The sequence below is a fragment of the Caretta caretta genome, chromosome 13 (assembly GCF_965140235.1).
Source record: "Caretta caretta isolate rCarCar2 chromosome 13, rCarCar1.hap1, whole genome shotgun sequence".
In the NCBI taxonomy this organism is placed as follows: domain Eukaryota; kingdom Metazoa; phylum Chordata; order Testudines; family Cheloniidae; genus Caretta; species Caretta caretta.
Window position 1 is genome coordinate 6,505,817 of NC_134218.1, and position 23,660 is coordinate 6,529,476.

The 23,660-nt window shown below is 44.2% G+C and overlaps 2 protein-coding genes across 7 annotated transcripts in view; both read right to left on the bottom strand.

Annotated features, from left to right (window-relative positions):
* Window positions 1-2,936, bottom strand: part of COL20A1 (collagen type XX alpha 1 chain) — a 96,621-nt gene extending 93,685 nt beyond the window's left edge. For all 5 annotated transcript variants that reach the window (XM_048820792.2, XM_048820793.2, XM_075118692.1 and 2 more), the window contains exon 1: window positions 2,816-2,936. The gene's annotated coding sequence lies outside the window, so the exon portion shown is untranslated. The remainder of the gene's footprint in view (window positions 1-2,815) is intronic.
* A 4,778-nt stretch (window positions 2,937-7,714) lies between these two features.
* Window positions 7,715-23,660, bottom strand: part of LOC125622658 (DEP domain-containing mTOR-interacting protein) — a 42,693-nt gene continuing 26,747 nt past the window's right edge. For both annotated transcript variants that reach the window (XM_048820809.2, XM_048820810.2), the window contains exons 4-9: window positions 21,689-21,867; window positions 20,040-20,225; window positions 15,680-15,820; window positions 14,564-14,634; window positions 11,988-12,092; window positions 7,715-8,650 (exon numbers count right to left, since the gene is read on the bottom strand). In XM_048820809.2, the coding sequence (XP_048676766.1) occupies window positions 8,525-8,650; window positions 11,988-12,092; window positions 14,564-14,634; window positions 15,680-15,820; window positions 20,040-20,225; window positions 21,689-21,867 (808 nt within the window). In that variant the 3' untranslated portion in view covers window positions 7,715-8,524. The remainder of the gene's footprint in view (window positions 8,651-11,987; window positions 12,093-14,563; window positions 14,635-15,679; window positions 15,821-20,039; window positions 20,226-21,688; window positions 21,868-23,660) is intronic.

The following is a 23,660-nucleotide window of genomic DNA, read 5'->3' on the forward strand; positions in this document are numbered from 1 at the left end:
TTCATTGCTCCTTATTTATTATGCCAGCAATCTTTCCCATAGCTCTGCTAGGAAGATCAAAGGCAAAGAGAATGCCATCTGGAGGAATAATATTGAATTGTACATAGGTTTCTCCACTTCAGCAAAGATTAAGCCGGATCCAAAGTCCATTAAGTAAAGAAAGCGAAGTAATTAATAGCACCTGGCTCTTATATAATGCTTTTCAATATAAAAAATCCCCTGTTTACATTAATGGGTGTTGGATCAAGCCCATTGCAATGTTCTGATTCAGACAGAAGATTGTAGCTTTAAGTTTCAGTAGGGAGAGTAATATATTTATCATGTTTATCAAGTGTTGACTCTGAAAATTACTCAAGGGTAAGAAGAACACTTGCATCCTTATGGCTTAGTGCATAGAGCACTAAACTAGGACTCAGGAGACCTGGGTTCTGCTACAGGCCTGCTGGGTTACCTTGGGTAGGTCACGTCACCTCTGTACCTCAGTTTCCCCACCTATAAAGTGAAAATAACAATACTGAGCTTCTGGGTAATGTGCTTTGATATCCACAGCTGGAAAGTGTGGATGAAAGTTAGGCAGTGGTATCCCTCCTCCAACAGCAGATGAGTGAGATTTCAGACGCTAAGGGTTAACTGCTGAACAGCAAACTGCCTCCCATGTTGTTCCACCTGTTTATTTCTGCCATTAATGGTGTAAGCATTCAGCCATGCAGAGGTGAGGTGCAAGATACTGGCAGGACCAATATGACATCATCCCTTCTGACAGCACAGAGCTTCTGGCATGTGGATTCTTTCTCCCATTACTCACTCAGGGAAGGAATTCATGGACAGGACATAGAGCACATGATACCTATTTCCCAGTCACTAGGATTTCCTCTGTGTGGGAACATGCCAACCTTTCAAAGTGGGTCTAATAATAATATTATTATTGTGGTTTTAATATAGGAGTAGCGCTCAAAGGCTCCAATCAGGCTCAGAGTGCTTGGTGTTGCACAAATGCATCAGGAAAACCACAAAACCATAGGTTTCAGAGTAGCAGCCGTGTTAGTCTGTATCCGCAAAAAGAAAAGGAGGACTTGTGGCACCTTAGAGACTAACCAATTTATTTGAGCATCAGCTTTCATGAGCTACAGCTCACTTCATCGGATGCAAAACCATAGATGGTCTAATTTAAACAAGATGCAACAAGCTAACATCAGCAATAGGAAGGGATGAAGCTAGCAGCAAGAAGAGCCAGCAAGAGGAGCATGCATTTAAATTGTCTGTCTTAGCTGGTTCCTGATCGTTAAAAACATTAAATTCATTTATATTAGCAACCTTCTCCCCTAGCCATTGTCAATTTGCAATTTCGCATCAGTATCAAGTGCATTTTGGGGGTGGGATTTGAAGGTTAGAGCCAGATAACATTTTCCAAGTTTGCAATAGAAGATTTTCAAAATTTTTATTTTCAACCAAAAAAAACTTAGGTTTTCTACAAAATTGTCATGCTTTTCAAGCACCTCTGCTGAAGGTGCCTTGTTATGGCCTAGGTCAGAGAGGATTTTCCATTCACAAGAGGCTTCATGAGAAAAACCACAAAGATACTCATGGGAGAAGATGACAGGTGAAGCCAGCATCATTGGCAGAGTGGAATTTCCCTTCAGAGATTGACACATCTAGAGCTGGTAAGCTCAGTTAGTTCTAAGCTTCCCAAACACCTTCCAGAGTCAGTCACCTGCTCCAGATCCCAGGAAGAGATACCTGCTTAGCATCATGGGGTGACTTGCTATCTCAGGACTGGAACATTTGCAAAATCAGACTTGAAAAAAATACCCATGAAAGAGTGGGACAGCTGGTTAGGAATTTTTCAAAAAAGTGAGAGTTTTCTGGTGAAAAATGCCTAGTCATTGAAACCAAAACATTTTGTGGGGTGCTTTTCCAGCACCTGCCACACTGTTGATGGTGTAGTCGGGGCTGCATGATGTGCTGTATAAAACAAGCAAAGGGCCAGGATTCCTCTAAACCAATATTTTCTCACACCCCCCTGCAAGGGACTTAGCATCTTTGTTTTTGCTCCTATTATTTACCTTCACCATGTTCAACAGGTAAATTGCAGATAATTTAAAGATGCTATTAATAGGATTCTAAAGGGACTTGGAAACTGAAGAAAGATTAGGAGAGAAAAACCTCAAAGGAATACTAAGGTACTAGGTTCCCTTACAGTGTGAAAATTCCCCAAACCATAGATAAGCTTAGTACCAGTTTGGTACAGGCATATAAACACAGAAACAGTTGGGGAAAAACAATCCAGACAACCAGGATTATCATCAGACCTTCAGCTGTGAGCTAACAAACCCTTCTAACTACTTCACTCCTCATAAGAAATTCCCTCAGGTTGTGTGCCACAAAAAAGTCACTAAAGATCGAAACTGGGTTCCTTTTCTAATGTCCACCACTCTCTAATGGAATCATTCACTATCTACAGAGCATCAAGTGATTATAAGAAGGACATTCCTCTCAGTTCTGGGGGAATTTACACTTCATCACAGGATAATGTGAGTTTAAAAGTTACTTCACCTGAAAGAGATCAAAGTTCTAAGCTGTCAGGACCTGCTGTCACTATGAAATTGAGAACTGTACAAAACCATCAAACTTCAGCTAGGTCAATGCACTAGCTGGGAATTTCACAAAGCTTGCAGTCTATAAAAGTTCTTTATTCTGTCAAGAGAAAAGAAAGAGTAAAGGCAAAAAAGCACACTCTACAAAACAATACAGCCCCCTGTAGCCTAGCACAGAGAAATCAAAACAGCTTAGAAACCAACAAGGATCTGTCACAAACCTTTGCTTTTCAATTTTATGTTCCCTGAAGTTGGCTGAGGAGGTGCAAAGAATCCAGCTACATTCTTGATCTCTGACAAAGGAAGCCAGCACTTCGCCCGCCTCTCAGAATGCTTGAAAGATTTCTCGACTGCTGACAGAGAAAGAGAGAGAGAGAACGTACTATTGATTTCTCCCCCACCCTCTTTACGCACCAACCACAGAAGAACACTTCAGATTTGGGCTGCTACATATGGTTAATCAAACCTGGTTTGTAAAATATATTATTTTATTTTTCTGCAAACCATGCTTGATTTTGTTAATCATATTGGGAGGGCTCAAATACTAACCATCCAGCAAGGAGGAGATCTATGAATTTCTTGGGAGTGCAGCAAGGAAGGCAAGGTGGAATTCCCCTGCATTTTACTAACTCAGAATTAGAGATAGCTCAAGCTGGACATTTTCACATCTGATTAAGTTACCTGGATGTTTCAGAGGCCCTGATCCTGCATGTCCTTGAGCGAAGTTAAGCACACCTGTAAGTTTTGCAAGACTGGGACCTGAATCATGGGAGCAGAGTTTGATGCTGCTGAAGTCTTATTAACTGCTGGATGTAATTTTGGCCCCAAATTGTGGAAGTTTCACAACATTAGCAGCAATCGCAAGATTTACACTGTTCTGGGCCAAAAATCCTGTGAAACGAGTAGTGTTAGTGAAATACTGTCAGCTTTTGTATCTGACCCATCGCCAAAGCTATACAGTCAAGTTTGCAACTGGAGATTATTCTGAAAGAAACCTCTTCTCCCACCAGCAGCACCACTGAGGTTCAGTGAAAGGTCCAGGGTTTGGACCCACTTGCTCAGAATACATCAGATGACAGTGGCATCCTAACTGTGTTATAATTTTAGACTAGATTTTAAAAGAGATCTCCAGTGATTAACAGTGGCATTATCCTATTTGTGTCACAATTAGCGCTGGTGAAAAACTTGGAATTTCCATTCCATGGGAAATTCCAACATTTTGGAATTTTCTTTCATCCTGAATCAGAATGAAAAGGCAAAAAATGTCCATAAAATTAAATTTCTGAAAAGTTTCATTTCAGAAATATTCAAATTACATAAAAGTGCTTTATTTTAAACTTTTAATATTATACAAATTATTATAATATAATACAGTTCATGCAAAAACTGAAACAACCAGCTTCAACCTTATCAAAAGAAAACAAAGTGTGTTTCATAATTCCTTCACTGTAATCCACACACTTCTCCCTTTAACTAAAGCAATTTACTTTTCTTGGACTTCCCACGGATTTTAATAGCTGCCTATAGTTGTTACTGTTTATCCTAAAACTAAAAGTATGCGTGAAATGAAACCCTGTGCCCCACCCTCATCTGAACTTTGGGGGAAAATCTTGATCCAGATCCAAACTTCATTATTGGGTTTGGGGCCTCTGCACTCAGTTCTGGATCCAAAGGAAGGTTGATTTTGTTGGGGATTGGTTTGATTTAGTTGGGGATTGGTCCTGCTTTGAGCAGGGGGTTGGACTAGATGACCTCCTGAGGTCCCTTCCAACCCTGATACTCTATGATTCTATGACTCTGTGGTATGGTATCCCTCTCTACTTGCCTTAAGTTAACTGCATGGGAACCTAACAACATGGACCTTTACTGGCCTTTCCTACACTTAGAGAGAACCCTACAGTTTGGAGTAGACCCTAGAGTTGACACACAACTTATGCATCCAAGTCAAACTGGAGTTTAAACTAGTATATCTATTAAGATGCTCTGGATACCGATCAGCTTTCTTTGCACGCTGTTTATTTCACCTGGCTGGAAATGAGAACTGCCAGCATCTTGATAAATGGATTGAAAGATTGCCCAGTTTCCCTCTAGTACATGCAAGGACCTCTGTGTATCCTCCGCTACAATATCTTGCTGTCCGATATTATAGTGATTTGCTGAGCAGTATCGCAACAAATCCCTATGCTAGCTGCACCAATGATAGGGGATGAATAGTTGTCTTTCATCAACAGCAGAGGCAATGCAAGGGGCCGCAATAAATCAATAGAGCAACCATTTCTACAGTCATGTCCATTAATGATGCACACTTGGGGACAGATTTTCACAAGTCTTCAGCATCTATAATCAAGCTCAGATTTTCAGAAGGTCAGCTCCCATTTAGGCCCCAAATTAAGTGGAATACTGGGCTGCTCACCTGACTGATAGGCAAGCTTTTTGGACTCTCCAGTTGCCTGGCTTGCTGACTGGGCATATTTCATGTCAGAGATACAGCAGGAATCTTTCAGTGTTCCCAAAAATAACACATTGCAGAATTTCAGGACTGGGAAAAAAAATTGGTTTTGGCTTTTTTTGCCCAATCCGGGATGAAAAGATTCCAAGAAATATTCCCCCCCCCCCCCCCCTTCGCCCCTCAGGACAGAAATTCCATTTCCCAGCTAGCTCCAGTAATGAATTAACTCACAAATGTTGGGAGCAAAGGCATATTTAGGGCTGACAGAAGCCTGTTGTAGATTTGAAGAGTCGGTTCTGATAACATTTAACAGCGTAAGCATAAGTAGAAGAGTGTATGTGTAAGAAACTGCAGAGTAATCCTGTTGAGTGTTGTGCACATGTAAGAAATTGTGAAGCAATCATGTTTGAGAGGACAAGAAAAGATAAAGTAACTAAAAAGCTATCAAAGACCAGTTTGAACTCACGCTAAACCTGTACTGACAGAGGAGGAGATTTAATATGGAAATGAGAGACTAATACATATGTATAACAAAAAGTTATAAATAAATTTGTGTAACAAAGAGAGGTTGAAGCTATATTGTCTCATTGACTGTGATGAGATCGTCCTGATAAGCTTCCCACTTGTGAGTAACTGATTACTACTCTGAGTGTTTTGCTTTAATAAATATTCGTTAGACCCAGCTGCTGAGTAAGCGATTCTTAATCCAACAACAGGGTGAAATCTTGTCCTCAACTAAATTAATTGCAAAAATTCCATTGACATCTATAAAGCCAGGTTTCCAACCCTAATGCCTAGAATCAGATTTCTCTGGCACAAATGCCTTGCCACTGTTGGACACTGGAACGTGGAAGGGAGGAAAGCATAAGGTTTAAAACATCACTAATTTCTCTTCATTTCAAGCAGTCCTACAGCTTGAGGGACAAATTGTCAGCACGATGTACAGTCAGCTGAAGACTGTATGATTAATAACGTGCTGTATCTAATTCACTCCATAGTGGGCTGCACATGTATAATTTCCACTAGGATTTGCATCACCCTCAAAAGAAAGGGTAACTATTGCTAATAGTGTGGTTGTATCCTTTTCAATGGCTAGCACATGAACAGAGGTTTGAATTTGTTACTTCTTTTGAGCTAGTAGATATGGGGTGAAACAAGGGAGGCTAAGGTTGGACATTAGGAAAAACTTCCTAACTGTCAGGGTTGTTAAGCACTGGAATAAATTGCCTAGGAATGTGGAATCTCCATCATCAGATATTTTTAAGAGCAGGTTAAACACCTATCAGGAATGGTCTAGATATATTTAGTCCTGCCATGACTAAAGTCCCTTCCAGTACTATGATTCCATGTTGTAACACAACCAGATCTGAAAAAGATAAACCAACATGGCTTCTGTGAAGAAGAAATTGTGCCACTCCAATCTTCTCTTTTCTGGTGCTGACAGGCCAACCCATACAACTAAGAATCTGAGTCAAAGCCAACCAAAATAAATGAAAAGACTCCCATTGACTTCAAGAGGCTCTGGACCAGGCCCCATCTAGTTACACACCAAGTGGTTTCAAATGCCCAAAGCAAACTGAAATAGAGACAATTGCATAGATAGGCCATAAGGGATCATTATTAGGGTTGCCATTTTTGGTTGGATGTATTCCTGGAGGTTTTATTACATGACATAATCTTTAATTAAAGATTAATCTTTAATTCCTGGAGATTCCAGGACAATCCTGGAGGGTTGGCAATCCTAATCATTATGAACACCTAATCTGATCTCCTACAATTACTCTTAAATACACTTCAGTTCTAGTAATGTTCTGTAAAACATTCAGAGAAGTGTGATTTTTAAGTTGACAGTTCCCTTAGAACATCCATAGGGCTCTTCCTTCCTCTCCCGAAATACAAATCCAATCCCACATTGGTAATTGTATCAGCCCTACTCCACATGAAGACAAAATTCCAAATTAGACGTTTTCCCATTGCAAAATCGATTTATCAGAACAGAAATTTTCCACAGGAGAGGCGCCCATCAGGCCCCATGGAAACTCAGCCATGCAGAGAAATCATGATGTATGATGGGAGATGTATTATGGAGAGCAAGGCCCCTAGGGGAGAATGGGGCATTACAGCACCTCTGAAGGGTGTAGAGATTAACATTAAAGCATTTTTCTATTTCCAAATTGACATTTTCTGGAGCTTCTCATTCTGAAAAAAACCTGCACATATTGAGATCATATCCGAATTCAGGAGGAAAACAAAATGTAGCAATATTCGTATTACCCATCAGATGGAAATTCCATTTTTCTGTCAGTCCTAATGTGGAGTCTTCCTACATTTTGGCCTTAACAGTCAAGGCAAAAAAAAAAAAAAAAAAAAAGTTGGACACTACCCATCCTCCACGTTGCACCAATGTCACCATAAAAGATGATCACCGGATGTTGGATTAGATCTCTGCCTCCTATTGGATTTTAAGTCTCTGGAAAACAAGCCTGTGCCCAACTGGCACAACAGTTACAGACCAATATTTCTTTGGTTATTTATTTTTTTAATTATTTGCATTACAAATCTATAGAATATCAGTTTTATGAGACATCACACCATGAGAGGGAGGCGTGTTGTGCACTGAAGAAAGAGACGGAAGAGAAACTGTCTAATCAAATATTAAAACACTGACAAATCAGCATCGAAACAGGTTTTATTTAAAAAAAGACACTTTCAGCTACAGTAGTTTTAAAAATATAGTTTAAAAAGACATTTTTAAAAATGTAAATGTTGGAAACCTCTTAGATGCTTCAAAAATAAAAGTTATTTCCCTTGAGTATGTCAGATTCCATCTGGAAAAGGTGTCTCTTTCCTGTTTATAACGGAACGTAACTCACTGTGGCATTCTTTCCTTTATTTCTTGATGTGGTCACCAGCACCATGTACTGCATCATCTGGAATGTGTATAGCTTTCAGAAAAGTGTTTTTAGTTGACTCTTCATGCCCAGCAGTCTCCTGAGCTCAGATATTCTGCTCAGGGTCATCACACAGAATGGTAGGTTTTTTAAACAAAAACAACAAGCTTCTCATCACTTACCAGTTCCTGGAGATCAAACAAACTCAGTTCAATTCTTACTTGACTTGCGACTTGACCTCAGGTCCTTGTAGGTGAAAGGACCATGTGCACTAAGGACCCAATCCTGAGTGTGGTCGAGCACCCCCATTGTCTCTAAAAGGAGCTGTGGGTGTTCATCATCTCTCAGGATTAGGCACTGAGCCACAAATACCTCAGTTCTGTCTGAGCCCAAGAGACCTGCCTCATCAGATTCCAATTACTTAAGACAAGTCAAAATGTCAGGCTACATTTCAGGCCTAGTCCCTTAGAATGAGAGACCAGGTTTGGTCCTTCCCCTAATTTTCGCAGAATCATGTAACTGATCATTCCATCCTTTAGCAGCTGAAGTATCCTGCTTCTTGGAACAGTGATGGGGAGAGGATTCTTCACTCATTCAATGGCTTCCATGACCTCCAGAACAAGCGTTCGCGGTCCCGTCATAATGAGGCTGCTGATGGTCGGATAGTCCAAATGCAGAACGTACCTTCCGTTCACAGAGAAAACAAACTGACACACCTGCAGTGGAGAGAGAGGAATGTTTTACAGTGATGCGACTACACTGAAACTGCAGCTGCACCTGCTCAGAAGAGTGAGACTTTGTGAGGAAGGTATCTCTTACCAAATCCTACAACCGGAAAGCATTTTATACACTTTATAAATCGCACTAATAGTGACTGGATTCTTAATGGCAACCCCAGGGATTTACTTTGGGAGCAAATGGTGAATGCAAAGCCCCCTTTATGAGCAGGCCACGTATATGTAAAAAGCTGACAGTGAGACTTGATATTAATATTGGTAATTTTTTAAAATAATGAGATTAGAGGAAGGGTTGGATGAAATGAGCTCTTGAGCAAATGGAACAAATTTACCTGCACCTGTTCCTTTCCAATCCTGCCTGAAGCATATGACCAAGTCTAACTCTTTCTGTCTCTGAAGAATCTTATTACTTCAAATATCCCAGCAAGTGACTTGAAGGATAAACAAGATCTGTACAAAAATTACTCCTCGACTGCTGGGGGGGGGGGTGTTATGAATTTCCTTTTTCCTTTACTCTTAGAAATTAATCTTCAACCAGACCACAAGCCCATTTATTTTTGGTTTGTTGGTCTAAAATCATTTTCAGAAGCTCAGCTCATTGCATATGAGATGGAATCAGCGGAGCGATTACAAGATGAATGAAGGCAAACTCTTCTCCCTGTCCCCAAAGGGAATGATTTATCACTGCAGAGTCATTCTGCAGCTTTCACATGCAAAGAAAAAGAACTCCACACACAACTTTCTTTTTAGTAAGACAGAACACACTTATTACCCCAGGAGCTTTAATAGAATCATAGAATATCAGGGTTGGAAGGGACCTCAGGAGGTCATCTAGTCCAACCCCCTGCTCAAAGCAGGACTGGTCCCCAATTAAATCATCCCAGCCAGGGCTTTGTCAAGCCTGACCTTAAAAATATCTAAGGAAGGAGATTCCACCACCTCCCTAGCTAACGCATTCCAGTGTTTCACCACCCTCCTGGTGAAAAAGTTTTTCCTAATATCCAACCTAAACCTCCCCCACTGCAACTTGAGACCATTACTCTTTGTTCTGTCATCTGCTACCGCTGAGAACAGACTAGAGCCATCCTCTTTGGAACCCCCTTTCAGGTAGCTGAAAGCAGCTATCAAATCCCCCCTCATTCTTCTCTTCTGCAGACTAAACATCCCCAGTTCCCTCAGCCTCTCCTCATAAGTCATGTGTTCCAGTCCCCTAATCATTTTTGTTGCCCTCCGCTGGACTCTTTCCAATTTTTCCACATCCTTCTTGTAGTGTGGGGCCCAAAACTGGACACAGTACTCCAGATGAGGCCTCACCAATGTCGAATAGAGGGGAACAATCACGTCCCTCGATCTGCTGGCAATGCCCCTACTTATACATCCCAAAATGCCATTGGCCTTCTTGGTAACAAGGGCACACCGTTGACTCATATCCAGCTTCTCGTCCACTGTAATCCCTAGGTCCTTTTCTGCAGAACTGCTGCCAAGCCATTTGGTCCCTAGTCTGTAGAAGTGCATTGGATTCTTCCGTCCTAAGTGCAGGACCCTGCACTTGTCCTTGTTGAACCTCATCAGATTTCTTTTGGCCCAATCCTCCAATTTGTCTAGGTCCCTCTGTCTCCTATCCCTACCCTCCAGCGTATCTACCTCTCCTCCCAGTTTAGTGTCATCTGCAAACTTGCTGAGGGTGCAATCCACACCATCCTCCAGATCATTTATGAAGATATTGAACAAAACTAATACTGGGTGTTTCAAAGCAGTGTGCTGCTCTTTCCCTGCATTAAATAATTTATATGCAGTATATTAACAATTAGAGCTGACTGGGAATTTTCCACTGAAAAGTGTTTTTGGATATTTGTTTTTTATTTTGTTTTATTGATAGAAAACGTCTCCACAAAATCAAAGTCCCACAGGAAAAAGTTTCAATTTTGTCAAAAAATATTCAAATTTTTCCATCAAGAAAATTGAAACAATTCTCAGGTTAACCCAAATCTAAACACTCTGATATCTTGACCTGAATCAAAACGTTTTGGTTTGGGTCAGTTCAACATGAGCTTGTGTCTGTCTGAGCTGCTCCAGTGCCTCATGGGAGTTTTAGTTCAGGCATCTCATGCCCCTATCCTTGTCTAAGGGCTGGGTTCCAGGCTGGACTAAATCCTCCAGGATGTACCACAATATCCCCAACCCCACTGAACTGCCGCAATGCATCATGGGAGTTGTAGTCCACCTGGGGCATCTGGCCCTTAGCAGAGAATGAGAGCACGAGGCATCTGAACTACAAATCTCATGAAGCATTGCAGCAGCTCAGGTGGGTGCAGTTCAGTGTAAAACCAAGCCACAACAATAACATTTCCAAATAGAAGTTTTTCTGAACTTCCCATCCCATGAATGGTGTCAGTATTTTGACTTTTCATCCTGACTGAGGACAAAGATAAATGCTGAAATCCCAGTTACAGACGGGAAAGAACAGTTTTCTAGTGACTACATAACACGCTGGCAGTGTGTGTGTCACATCTCCCTCAGCATCTGGTCTGCTAGAGGATAACAGCCTATTAATACTACCAGCTAAAGAGTTTATCCTTTATTTGAAGTAGTAGAGGTCTGTGCTGCAGTACTGAAGGTCCTGGGTTTGAGCCCTGTTGACAAGCCACATATGGGAAGAATCATTACAAATAGGATGCTGATGAAACTGAAGATGACTACTTTGACTGGAGTCAGATCCAGCCAAGGGCAGGCAGTGTGCAAATCTCCCTCACAAGGCTGTGACAAAGCACAATTGTGTCTTGCAGCATCTCTGCTGTGTTGTTCTAGGTCTCTCCTGAATAGAGCACAATAGCCATAGCATTCAAAATTCTCCGAAATAAACCCATCAGGCAATCTACAAGCCCAGAGTCAGTTTCAAGCTTCCACTGAAGCGTAGTAGCTGACACAGATATTTGTTGACACCGGTCTGTAGACGTAGTGCAATGTAATGGGCCATGCAATGTTTCCCCTTACACTGGCTCTCCCTCCACTCTGAGGTTTAGATCAGAGCAGCAACAGCCACAGCTGGGTCTTCATAAGCCCTTGAAAAGAGCCAAGCCCCAGCCACCTTAACACACATAGGTCCCACTGCTGGCAAGTAGGTGCATGCTTTGCAATCCTCAGTCCAAGCGTCACAGGGACTGCTACAGATTTGAAACATAGTAGTGAGTGATGAATGAATTCACCCTCGCTGCAGTCCATGGATTAATGCCGGGGATGAATTTGGCCCCACACGTTTGATCAGCATACAAGTGATATCACATGCTACACCAGGAAGATCCAGATTATACAGTACCTTCATGCCTGCTGCAGCAGCAGGTCCTCCTGGGTCCACAGCCTGGATATGGCAGGGTCTCCCTCCACGGACCACAAACCCCCAGCCCACAGCATCCCCCACAATCTACAAACAGAACAGAGGGACTGTAAGGGCCTCACAAAGATTTTCTTGCCTTCATGTAGATGACCACGCAAAGGAGTTCTGCTGAACTGAAGTGGTCAGCGTTTAGCCTTGCCCCATTATCACTTCAACTAGTGAATGCCCCACATATTTTACAGTGAGATAAACTCTAGGGTGGGCCAGCCAGCTTCAGAAAACATGTGTGCACACATCTCCCTTTATCTCAGTGGTTAGGGACTTGACTGGGATGTAGAAGACCCAGGTTTGAATCCCCATTCTGCAGCAGATCTTGATCTCAGTATTCTCCCTCCCAAGTGAGCATCCTAACCACCAGGCCAGAGGTTGTTCTGTGGTGGGTTGCTCCAGTCTCTCCTCTTGAAACTGTTCCACTGATTATAAATACTTAAATATTCATTGAGTCAAAGAGAGAATAACTCTTGAACCTTGTGATGAAGGCACTCATTGGAAGGTAGGAGAGGACTTAAATCTTCTCTCTGCCTCATTCAGAGTAGGGATTTGAATCCACATCTGCTACCTCCCAGGAGAGTGCCTTAATTGCCGGGCTAGAGTCGTTCTCCCTCACTCTCTCTGAAAGAGTTCTCCTCTAGTGTTTAATATGTGGCATGCTAGAGAGCGCTCTAGGTTCTAAAACTACACTGGCTCTTCGTTACAAGAACTATTTACAGGGATGCTGCAGCTAGCATTCCAACCACGTGCACACAGACTGGCTTCCTTGTGCCTCCTCCAGACTCTTCCTTCCTGCAACCTGTGTTCCTCCCTCCAAGTTCCATTCAGCTTACTATAGCCTGCATGCCATTTGTGACCACTTCTGTTCAAGGACAGATGTATATTGTGTAAATAAAACAAGTTACGAATATATCCAGGCTCTGTGTTGCTGATTTCCCCTTTGACAGGAAACCAACCTGCAAACCAACCTGACATCTGCTGCCACGCATCAGAAGAGCAACAATATATTTCTGAGCCATACACCAAATGAGACTCAAAACCACAGGGTTTAACTGAGAGCGTCTCCAAAGTTACTTTCTAACGAGTATTCCATGCTGTGAAGAGCACAAGGATCACACATAGACAATGCAAGATTTAAAGCAAGTCACGTGCAAAGAACATACCAAGAGACACTGCTGCACCATGCATAATTCTTGCATGCACTTTCGCTGGCAAGGGAAGTCACATGCTGAACAAAAACATCCTCTTTACCCACTTTCGCCACCCCAATCCCAGCTTGTCGGAGAAGCATGCTGTTATGCTGAAAGCAGAAACTTTGTGCATTTGGTCAACACATACAAAGGAACTCTCAAAGGGCATCACATGTTACAAAACAGCAGCAGCACAACTAAGGAGAGGAAGTGAGCTGTGCAAAAGGACCAAAGCAGCAGCTGAAAGGCCCAGCTTGACAGGGTTGACAGTCAGGGCAAGGCTGGTATTGAGAACGGATAGCATGTCCTTAAACACAGCACTCAGAGAGACCGCAAACAGGAAGTCAATTTTTTTTGCACTCACTCTAGGCCAGATCCGCTGCTCTCCTACAGCCCCCTTGTGCCATTCTCGTGAGGCAAGTGGGCCATAAAACATTTTTAACTGGCTACTTGGAGATTCCACCTGTATAAAGTGAATCTCTGTGTGTCCAGTGTAGCTGGACTGAAGGATCTGGCTCATGGATTGGAGATGCATTCCATACAATTCCTGTGCAAGGGAGCGAAGAAGGGAGAGAGTGGGAGATGTATGCAAATTATCATTTAGAGGGGAAAAAGGATAGATAGATCTTCAGGGCAGGGAATGTCTCTCACTATGTGTGCATACAGTGCCTTGCAAAATGGGGCCTTGATCTGTTGAAGCCTCTAGATTCCAAAGTAATATGAATAATAATAAAAAACCCCAACAACTATGGTTTCCTAAGTCATCCTGGAGTCCGAACCAGGAGCTTAAACCCTGAACATTCCTAGTGTTCAGGATGGTTTCCTATTCTCTTTTGAGCCCACAGAGTATCTTAATACACTTAGAGATGCCTTCAGCTATCTGTGAGTGGATCATAGGTACCTGGTGCATACAGAGTGGCATGGAAAAGCAATCAACCTGTGACAGGAAAGGGAAATGAATGTCTTAGTGTCTTTGACAAGTGAGGCTGCTGTTGTACAAGCCTAGATGGAACGCAATGGAGTTTTCTCCTTAAAAGGACTTTTCTCCTTTCTCCACCCCAATACACATACAAAACGTCACCAAGCGGCAGCAACCTGGGGACAGTCACTGCCCGTTCAAAACACAAGAATATCCGAAGGCGCCAGCTCATGAGCCTCATGTGAGTTGAACAAAGAAAAAAGGTCCGGATGATGTGAGATTCAGTCATGGTTTAAACACTCAGGAGTGAAAACCGACAGCACCTAGAAAGCTAACAGAGCAGCCAGGAAGGGTTTAGCATTACTGCTAATGTAACAGCGTTCTGACTGGTCACTTACAGTTAGTGTTTTCTTGATGTATGCAGCCCCAGGGGACAGGAGCTCCTCATTGGTGACGGGCCTCTTTAGCACTAGAGCCAAAAGTGACAGATCCGATTAGAATCACATGTGCAAAGGTTAAATACAATATAATGCATAACAAGGAAGACTGGGAAGTACCAGACTGGGGAATGGACGCACAAACCATCCAAAGCTTTTCTGTGCAAAAAGCATTCTATGAGCACAGAGCAGGTCTGAGACAAATTCAAAGACATCTTCCTTATCTGTATCTCTTCTATACAAGTATTAGAACTGGCAGGGAAAGTTTCCACTGAAACTTCTCTCTACTTCCCACAACAAAAGGGGTGGGGGGTTAAAACAAGAAAAAAATAAGATTTAAGTTTTTGAAAATGGAAATTAAGATTCTGTTTTCCAAAGAGAACCTGAAATATTTTGATCAACACAAAACAATTTGTTTTCTTCAAAAAAATTGTGTAGAAATTGAACGTGTTGCAATGTGCTTTAATATACACACATCTTTACAAAGCCCAGCATTAAAGGGCCCTTCTCCTTAGAAAGATCAAAACACCACCACAAATCTGCAGCTTCTAAGCATGCTGTTTTGGAGATGTGATGAACCCCTCCAAAAGACAGCCCACCTCAGAAAACTTTTCTCAAAAGTGGTGTACAAGTAAACACGCTCATGGGACCGTAACTTTAAAACCTTTCTGATAGAATAAGTGTTGGTTTTTAAACCAGAAAAGTTCTGCCCTGAGAGGAGAGGAGGCATACAACATTTCCAGGAAAAATGGTTTCATTGCAATGAGAGGCGATGTATAAAAATGTGGCTTACAGCAAGAAGCCAGCTTCAACCTTACTTATGGAATGGCAAAGCTAAGGCCTTTCTGGTGCCAATCCCTTTGCCAAGCCAAGATCACACTGTCATCGGCCCCATACACTAGAACAGGAATTGAGCTACTGCATGTAAGATGAACTTCCCTAGCCCTGTTCGTGCAATTCTGCCCTTTCCTTTTAGGCCTGTTGAAATTAGCCTTCTTATCACTAGTCTCAAGTCTAATGTAACCTCTTCAGCCCTTCTGAGCATTAGATAAGTGGCACTGAAATGTGAGACCTCACCTGATTTGGGGTTGCATTCAGCTGCTGGCAGGAATCCCAGGCTGGGTGTAGGAGTGAAATAGGGGTTGGAACTTCCGGCAAGAGAGGTGACGCTGCTCCTCCGAACTGCTGAGACTATTTTGATCTCCTTGTTGGGCTGGACTGAAAGACACAGATATAACTCCTCCCAGATCTTGGCTAGGGGCGAGCAGACTGGTTTGGCTAGAGTTTGGCCTGCTTTTTCAGCCCAGGTTTGACCATCAGAGTGGTGGTTCTCCTCCCCCTCAATGCACACCCGTCCACATGCCCTCAGCCAAGGAATTCAGTCCTTACAAAATACCCAGCCCACTTTTGCAGACTCAGGAGGTCTGAATGATTTTGGAAACTCTCAACCTTCAGAGGATCTCCCTTCATTAGTCTTTACCGAGCAAGGTGTGTGGGTGTGAGGGGACCACTGTGATCATGTAGACTGGCCTCCTGGATAACACAGGCCAGACAACTGCCCCACAATAATCCCCCGATTTATTTCAGAAAACCATCCAATCTTCATTTTAAAATTGTCAGTGTTGGAGAATCCACCATGACCCTTGGTCATTTATTCCAATGGTTAATTACTCACTCCCACCATTGCGAATGTACGTCTTATTTCCGGTCTAAATTTGTCTAGATTCAACTTCCAGCCATTGGATTGTGTTGTACCTTTTTCTGCTATATTGGAGAGCCCATTTTTAAATATTTGTTCCACATGTTGACACTTATGGACTGTGATCATCACCCCTTAACCTTCTGTTTAAGCTAAATCGATTGAGCGCCTTGAGTCTATCAGTACGAGCATGTTTTCTAATCCTTTACTCATTCTTGTGGCTCTTTTCAGAACACTCTACAATTTATCAACATCCTTCTTGAGCTGTGGGCACCAGAACTGGACACAGGATTCCAGCAGTGGTCATACCAATGCCAGATACAGAGATAAAGAGTAAGAGTATCTCTAATCTTACTTCAGATTCCCCTATATACACATCACAGGCAGAGATGAAAGTAAGCCGGTACATAGAATAGAATATCAGGGTTGGAAGGGACCTCAGGAGGTCATCTAGTCCAACCCCCTGCTCAAAGCAGGACCAATCCACAACTAAATCATCCCAGCCAGGGCTTTGTCAAGCCTGACCTTAAAAATATCTAAGGAAGGAGATTCTACCACCTCCCTAGCTAACACATTCCAGTGTTTGACCACCCTCCTAGTGAAAAAGTTTTTCCTAATATCCAACCTAAACCTCCCCCACTGCAACTTGAGACCATTACTCCTTGTTCTGTCATCAGCTACCACTGAGAACAGTCTAGAGCCATCCTCTTTGGAACCCCCTTTCAGGTAGTTGAAAGCAGCTATCAAATCCTCCCTCATTCTTCTCTTCCACAGACTAAACAATCCCAGTTCCCTCAGCCTCTCCTCATAAGTCATGTGTTCCAGTCCCCTAATCATTTTTGTTGCCCTCCGCTGGACTCTTTCCAATTTTTCCACATCCTTCTTGTAGTGTGGGGCCCAAAACTGGACACAGTACTCCAGATGAGGCCTCACCAATGTCGAATAGAGGGGAACAATCACGTCTCTCGATCTGCAGGCAATGCCCCTACGTATACATCCCAAAATGCCATTGGCCTTCTTGGCAATAAGGGCACACTGTTGACTCATATCCAGCTTCTTGTCCACTGTAACCCCTAGGTCCTTTTCTGCAGAACTGCTGCCGAGCCATTTGGTCCCTAGTTCGTAGCGGTGCATGGGATTCTTCCGTCCTAAGTGCAGGACTCTGCACTTGTCCTTGTTGAATCTCATCAGATTTTCTTTTGGCCCAATCCTCTAATTTGTCTAGGTCTTTCTGTATCCTATCCCTACCCTCCAGCGTATCTACCTCTTCTCCCAGTTTAGTGTCATCTGCAAACTTGCTGAGGGTGCAATCCACACCATCCTCCAGATCATTTATAAAGATATTGAACAAAACTGGCCTGAGGACCGACCCTTGGGGCACTCCACTTGATACCGGTTGCCAACTAGACATGGAGCCATTGATCACTACCCGTGGAGCCCGACAATCTAGCCAACTTTCTATCCACCTTATAGTCCATTCATCCAGCCCATACTTCTTTAACTTGCTGGCAAGAATACTGTGGGAGACCGTGTCAAAAGCTTTGCTAAAGTCAAGGAACAACATGTCCACTTCTTTCCCCTCATTCACAGAGCCAATTATCTCATCATAGACGGCAATTAGATTAGTCAGGCATGACTTGCCCTTGGTGAATCCATGCCGACTGTTCCTGATCACTTTCCTCTCCTCTAAGTGCTTCAGAATTGATTCCTTGAGGACCTGCTCCATGATTTTTCCAGGGACTGAGGTGAGGCTGACTGGCCTGTAGTTCCCAGGATCCTCCTTCTTCCCTTTTTTAAAGATGGGCACTACATTAGCCTTTTTCCAGTCGTCCGGGACTTCCCCGGATAGCCATGAGTTTTCAAAGATAATGGCCAATGGCTCTGCAATCACATCCGCCAACTCCTTTTGCACTCTCAGATGTAGCGCATCCGGCCCCATTGACTTGTGCTCGTCCAGCTTTTCTAAATAGTCCAGAACCACTTCTTTCTCCACAGAGGGCTGGTCACCTCCTCCCTATGCTGTGCTGCCCAATGCAGTAGTTTGGGAGCTGACCTTGTTCGTGAAGACAGAAGCAAAAAAAGCTTTGAGTACATTAGCTTTTTCCACATCCTCTGTCACTAGGTTGCCTCCCTCAAGGAAAGTGTGGGCCCCTTACTGAATGACTTTCTTCTTGTTGCTAACATACCTGAAGAAACCCTTCTTGTTACTTTTAACATCTCTTGCTAGCTGCAACTCCAGGTGTGATTTGGCCTTCCTGATTTCACTCCTGCATCCCCGAGCAATATTTTTATACTCATCCCTGGTCATTTGTCCAATCTTCCACTTCTTGTGAGCTTCTTTTTTGTGTTCAGGATCAGCAAGGATTTCACTGTTAAGCCAAGCTGGTCACCTGCCATATTTACTATTCTTTCTACACATCGGGATGGTTTGTCCCTGTAACCTCAAAAAGGATTCTTTAAAATACAGCCAGCTCTCCTGGACTCCTTTCCCCTTCATGTTATTCTCCCAGGGGATCCTGCCCATCAGTTCCCGGAGGGAGTCAAAGTCTGCTTTTCTGAAGTCCAGGGTCCGAATTCTACTGCTCTCCTTTCTTCCCTGTGTCAGGATCCTGAACTCTACCATCTCATGGTCACTGCCTCCCAGGTTCCCATCCACTTTAGCTTCCCCTACTAATTCTTCCCAGTTTGTGAGCAGCAGGTCAAGAAGAGCTCTGCCCCTAGTTGGTTCCTCCAGCACTTGCACCAGGAAATTGTCCCCTACCCTTTCCAAAAACTTCCTGGATTGTCTGTGCACTGCTATATTGCTCTCCCAGCAGATATCAGGGTGATTGAAGTCTCCCATGAGAACCATGGCCTGCGATCTAGTAACTTCCGTTAGTTGCCGGAAGAAAGCCTCGTCCACCTCATCCCCCTGGTCCGGTGGTCTAAAGCAGATTCCCACCACGACATCACCCTTGTTGCTCACACTTCTAAACTTAATCCAGAGACACTCAGGTTTTTCTGCAGTTTCATACCGGAGCTCTGAGCAGTCATACTGCTCCCTTACATACAGTGCAACTCCCCCACCTTTTCTGCCCTGCCTGTCCTTCCTGAACAGTTTATATCCATCCATGACAGTACTCCAGTCATGTGAGTTATCCCACCAAGTCTCTGTTATTCCAATCACATCATAATTCCTTGACTGTGCCAGGACTTCCAGTTCTCCCTGCAATCCGGTATGGCCTACCGGCAAGAGCCGATACACAGCCGACCGTACCGGCAGCTTCCCCGGGGCTCCCGGCAGCGGTCAGAGCCCCTGGCCCTTTAAATCAGTGCCAGAGCCCCGCTGCCGGAGCCCTGGGGTAGCAGCAGCAGCAGGGAGCCCTGGGGCTCCAGCGGTGATTTAAAGGGGCCCTGGGCTCCTGGCAGTGGCTGGAGCTCCTGACCCTTTAAATCGCTGCCCAAGCCCCAGGGCTCCTGGCCACCGTGCCTGCTACTGCTACTAGGGGGCTCTGGTGGCGATTTTAAGGGCCCAGGGCTACCGGCTGCCACTGCTGCTACCATGGGGCTCCGGTGGTGATTTAAAGGGCCCAGGGCTCCCAGCCACCGCTACCGCAGCCGGCGCCCCGGGCCTTTAAATTGCCGACGGACTTCAGGGGTAGCAGCAGCGGCCGGGAGCCCACGGGCTCTGGCAGCGATTTAAAGGGCCCAGGCATTTGCCCCTTCCAGCCAAGGCCCCACCCCAGTATCCCTGATTACCCGAGAGGAAGCTGGAGTTGCCTTGCTCCGGGTTGAGCTTGCGGAGGCAGAAGGGGCTGTCAGGGCTCTCCGACAAAGCCCGGGGCAAGTTCTCGTTGAGCAGCTCCGTGAGCCGTCGCCTCCGGCGGAAGTTAATCCGGAACTGGTAGAGCAGGTTACTGTCAAAGAAGTGGTGCTTGCTGGAGACTGGGAAGAGAACAGGAAAGGGTAGAGCGGCTGTCAGGGGGGGTCTCATGACAAAGGGTAGCTAATATTTGCCATTCAGCAGCAGGGCTGGAGGAGGAGACCTGCTGCAGTATTACCAGTGCACCCTTTGCAGTGTTACCAGTTCCAGTGAGTGTCACAATATTTGGTGTTTTTCTTTTATTAAAGTCCCAGCTCCTGGAGTCATGTGAGCAGGGGAGACGCTCAGCTTTCATTAAAAAACAGAATGTGAGTTTCTAATCCTCAGGGTTGCAGAGAAAAGCTTGAAACCATGACCCCCACCCCCCCAAAGGCTAAAACCGAACCGAAAGCTCAGAAACCAGAAGGCAAATAGAAGGAGCCCAACAATCATTATTTTTAAAGCCTCGGGCTTTTGGGGAGCCTGATTCAGGATTTTTTTTAATGCTCAGGATTTTCAAGATAAGGTGTGTTCTTATTCCCCTTTTCAGTATCACAAGGGTCTGGTGGGGGAGGGAAAAGGGCTATTCCATTATCAAACCCAGCCATGGGATGCAGCCTCATCCCTTCACCTCCCAACCCCCGCCTCTCTAACAGCCAGGCATTGCAGGGTGTGGGACTACACCTCCCACAATGCCTTGCATTGCAGGAGCACACCAAAGTAATGTTGATAACGTCCAGTAAAAAATATTCCAGTGGAAAATCCCACAGTCCAGTAAGGCTGGGGTTATTACAAGCTAGCGCTGGGTTTACTGGTGGTACAGAAATAACTGATAGGATGTTAAGTTGATGACCAGTGAGGCATGGGCTCATCGGCAGGAATGAGATTTTTTTTTTCCCCGTTGGTCGGAGGAGGAGGAGGTGGTGGTGGTGGTGGGAGAGAAGTGGTGCTGCTCTATCGGGGCTGTTTACATTGTTTCTCTGGACAAGCAAATTGTTCCTCTGGACAAGCAAATTCAGAGCGTGCTGCTGATTCACACCCGGACTTGCTCCGCAGTAACTCGCCATGTAGACGAGCCCTCCGACATATGCAGCCTTAGAAATGGGTCAGATATTGAATGAGCCCCTCCACTTCGATTGCCTTATTTCTTCCATTATAATGTCGGCGGGGAATCTCAGATCTGATCCCTCTGTGCGTGTGTGAGAAAGGGAGAAAGACACCGAGCGTGTGCACGAGCAGGCTTCGAGTGTCTCGAAATCCAGATGTGAATCCCCGTTCTCTGGCTTGGGAATGACACTTTGAAGAGATGCCAAAAAGTGACTCAGATTCCGTCTCAAACATTCAAGGGTGACAGCAGCGTGCCCAGAGGGCCCCTCTTCTAAAAATAGAACTAAATGGACCCACTGCTGTCTCCAAGTAGAAACTAGCTCTCGGCACACGACCAGCCTTTGTTACTTGTTATAAATGTGGGGTTGTTCCAAGCAAAGCAATGATAGCTAGCCCCATCCTTCACCTTTCTTCCCCATCCCCAGGGATTTCGGCATACCATGCTGAACGATCCCATGTTCCAGCAGTGCTCGGCCCAGCTCCACAGCTTCCTTTCTGTTTGCTGTCTCCCCTTCCTGGATGAGCCAGTCAATCATTTCACAGCCCAGGAATGTCCTCTGGTACTTCACAGAATTCTCCTCTCTCGCCTTCAGTATGGAGTCTTCTACATTGATCAGCCTGGCACAGAGAAGAGACATGCCAAGGGGTAAGGAGCGGGGTGGATCCAGAAGAGTGATCTTTTCTTTAGCCTTATAACTACACAAGCAGCATGGCAGGAGCTAAAGCCAACTGAAGCATTGGTTGTCCCACCTGTCATGAGCAGAGAGAAAATAAACAGTGGGGGAACCCCACACATCTTGCTACACCATAATATGCTTGATTATGTAACTCCAAGTGTCAGACTTTCCCCTCTCGAGCCATTAGCTTAGGGCAGTTTTTGGAATGACGTTGTTCCCATGTCAGAATGCTGTATGTGGAGGACCCAGAAGATGAGTCTCATGGTAACATCAAAGCCAGTAAGAACCATAAAGACTGTCTAGGATGTTTCATGGATTTGATTGGGTTTTAAAGGAGGTGGGCATGCTGGAATGGGTGAGAAAAACAGAAGTCCTCAAGGAAAGGAAGACTCTTCCCCAGCATGGAGACATGAGAGGTAAACAGAGTAGCCTGTCCAAGCTTCTACTTTCAGTTCCACCATAAATAAATACTCACTCCTCACTAAGGATATGGTTTATTGGGCTACAAAGGCTGGAAGTGCTGCTGTATGAGGAAGGACCAAAGAACAAAGCATAGCTTGGCTACACAGTGATGGAGGGATAATAATTACCTAAGGATTTTGAAGGTGTGAACATCATGAAAGGAGAACTGCTTACGGTGGTACAGCTAAGTGTGGCCGGACAAAATTAAGGAAAGGAACATTGCAGGCTGAACAGTAGGGTAAGCTTCCAATGAGTGTACTTTGTTTGCCCACAAAATCTGCACTGGTTTAGCTAAAGGGGCAATTTTAAACTGAATTAAGCCAGTTCAAACCCTAATGTAGACACTCCAGGAATCAGTTTAAGCTAAGATGAAATAAATATCCACACAGCCTATTGTGGTGGTTTAACCACATCAGTTTAAAATCGCTCCTTTATTTAAAACTGATGCAGTTTTCTCATATAGATAGCCATTGGGCTCCCAAGGGAAATGGCAAAAGCCCAATTGCTTAAGACAACAATGGTGAGAAAAAGCCTTTTAAATGAGGTGTTTAACCCACATGATCAGAACCTAAATTCTAGGTCTCATTCAAAACACAGCTGAGGAGACAGGTGAGTCACTCAATACTTTAATGCGCAATGGAAAACACCAGCTAATTTTGAAAAGATTAGCCATAATGAGCTGTGCAAGTAATTGTAACAGAACCCAAAGCCAAGTTAGAAAGGCAGCATGTGAGTTTTGCTTGTTTCAGGTGAACCCATGCAAAACATGTTCCTTTCACGTGGATTTGAATCAAATTCAGGCACAAGAGGTGGTTTCAGCACAGCCAATTCAAGGCCAACTCAAAGCAAGACAGAGCACGCAAGCCAAAAAGCAACAAAAGGTTCCTGTAACCCCCTGAAAATCTAAACTGCTAGAAAGGGCACAGCTTAAATGCAGTTCAACCCGCGGTTTCCTGAATTCTGGAAGGTTAAAACTGATGTGTCCTCAAGAGGGTGCCCTAACCCCACATATGCAAACAGCTAGATACCTTCCAAATGCATTTCTTAGGGCTTGTCTACAATTGAAATGCTACAGCAGTACTATAGAATCACAGAATATCAGCGTTGGAAGGGACCTCAGGAGGTCATCTAGTCCAACCCCCTGCTCAGAGCAGGACCAATCCCCAACTAAATCATCCCAGCCAGGGCTTTGTCAAGCCTGACCTTAAAAACTTCTAAGGAAGGAGATTCCATCACCTCCCTAGGTAACACATTCCAGTGTTTGACCACCCT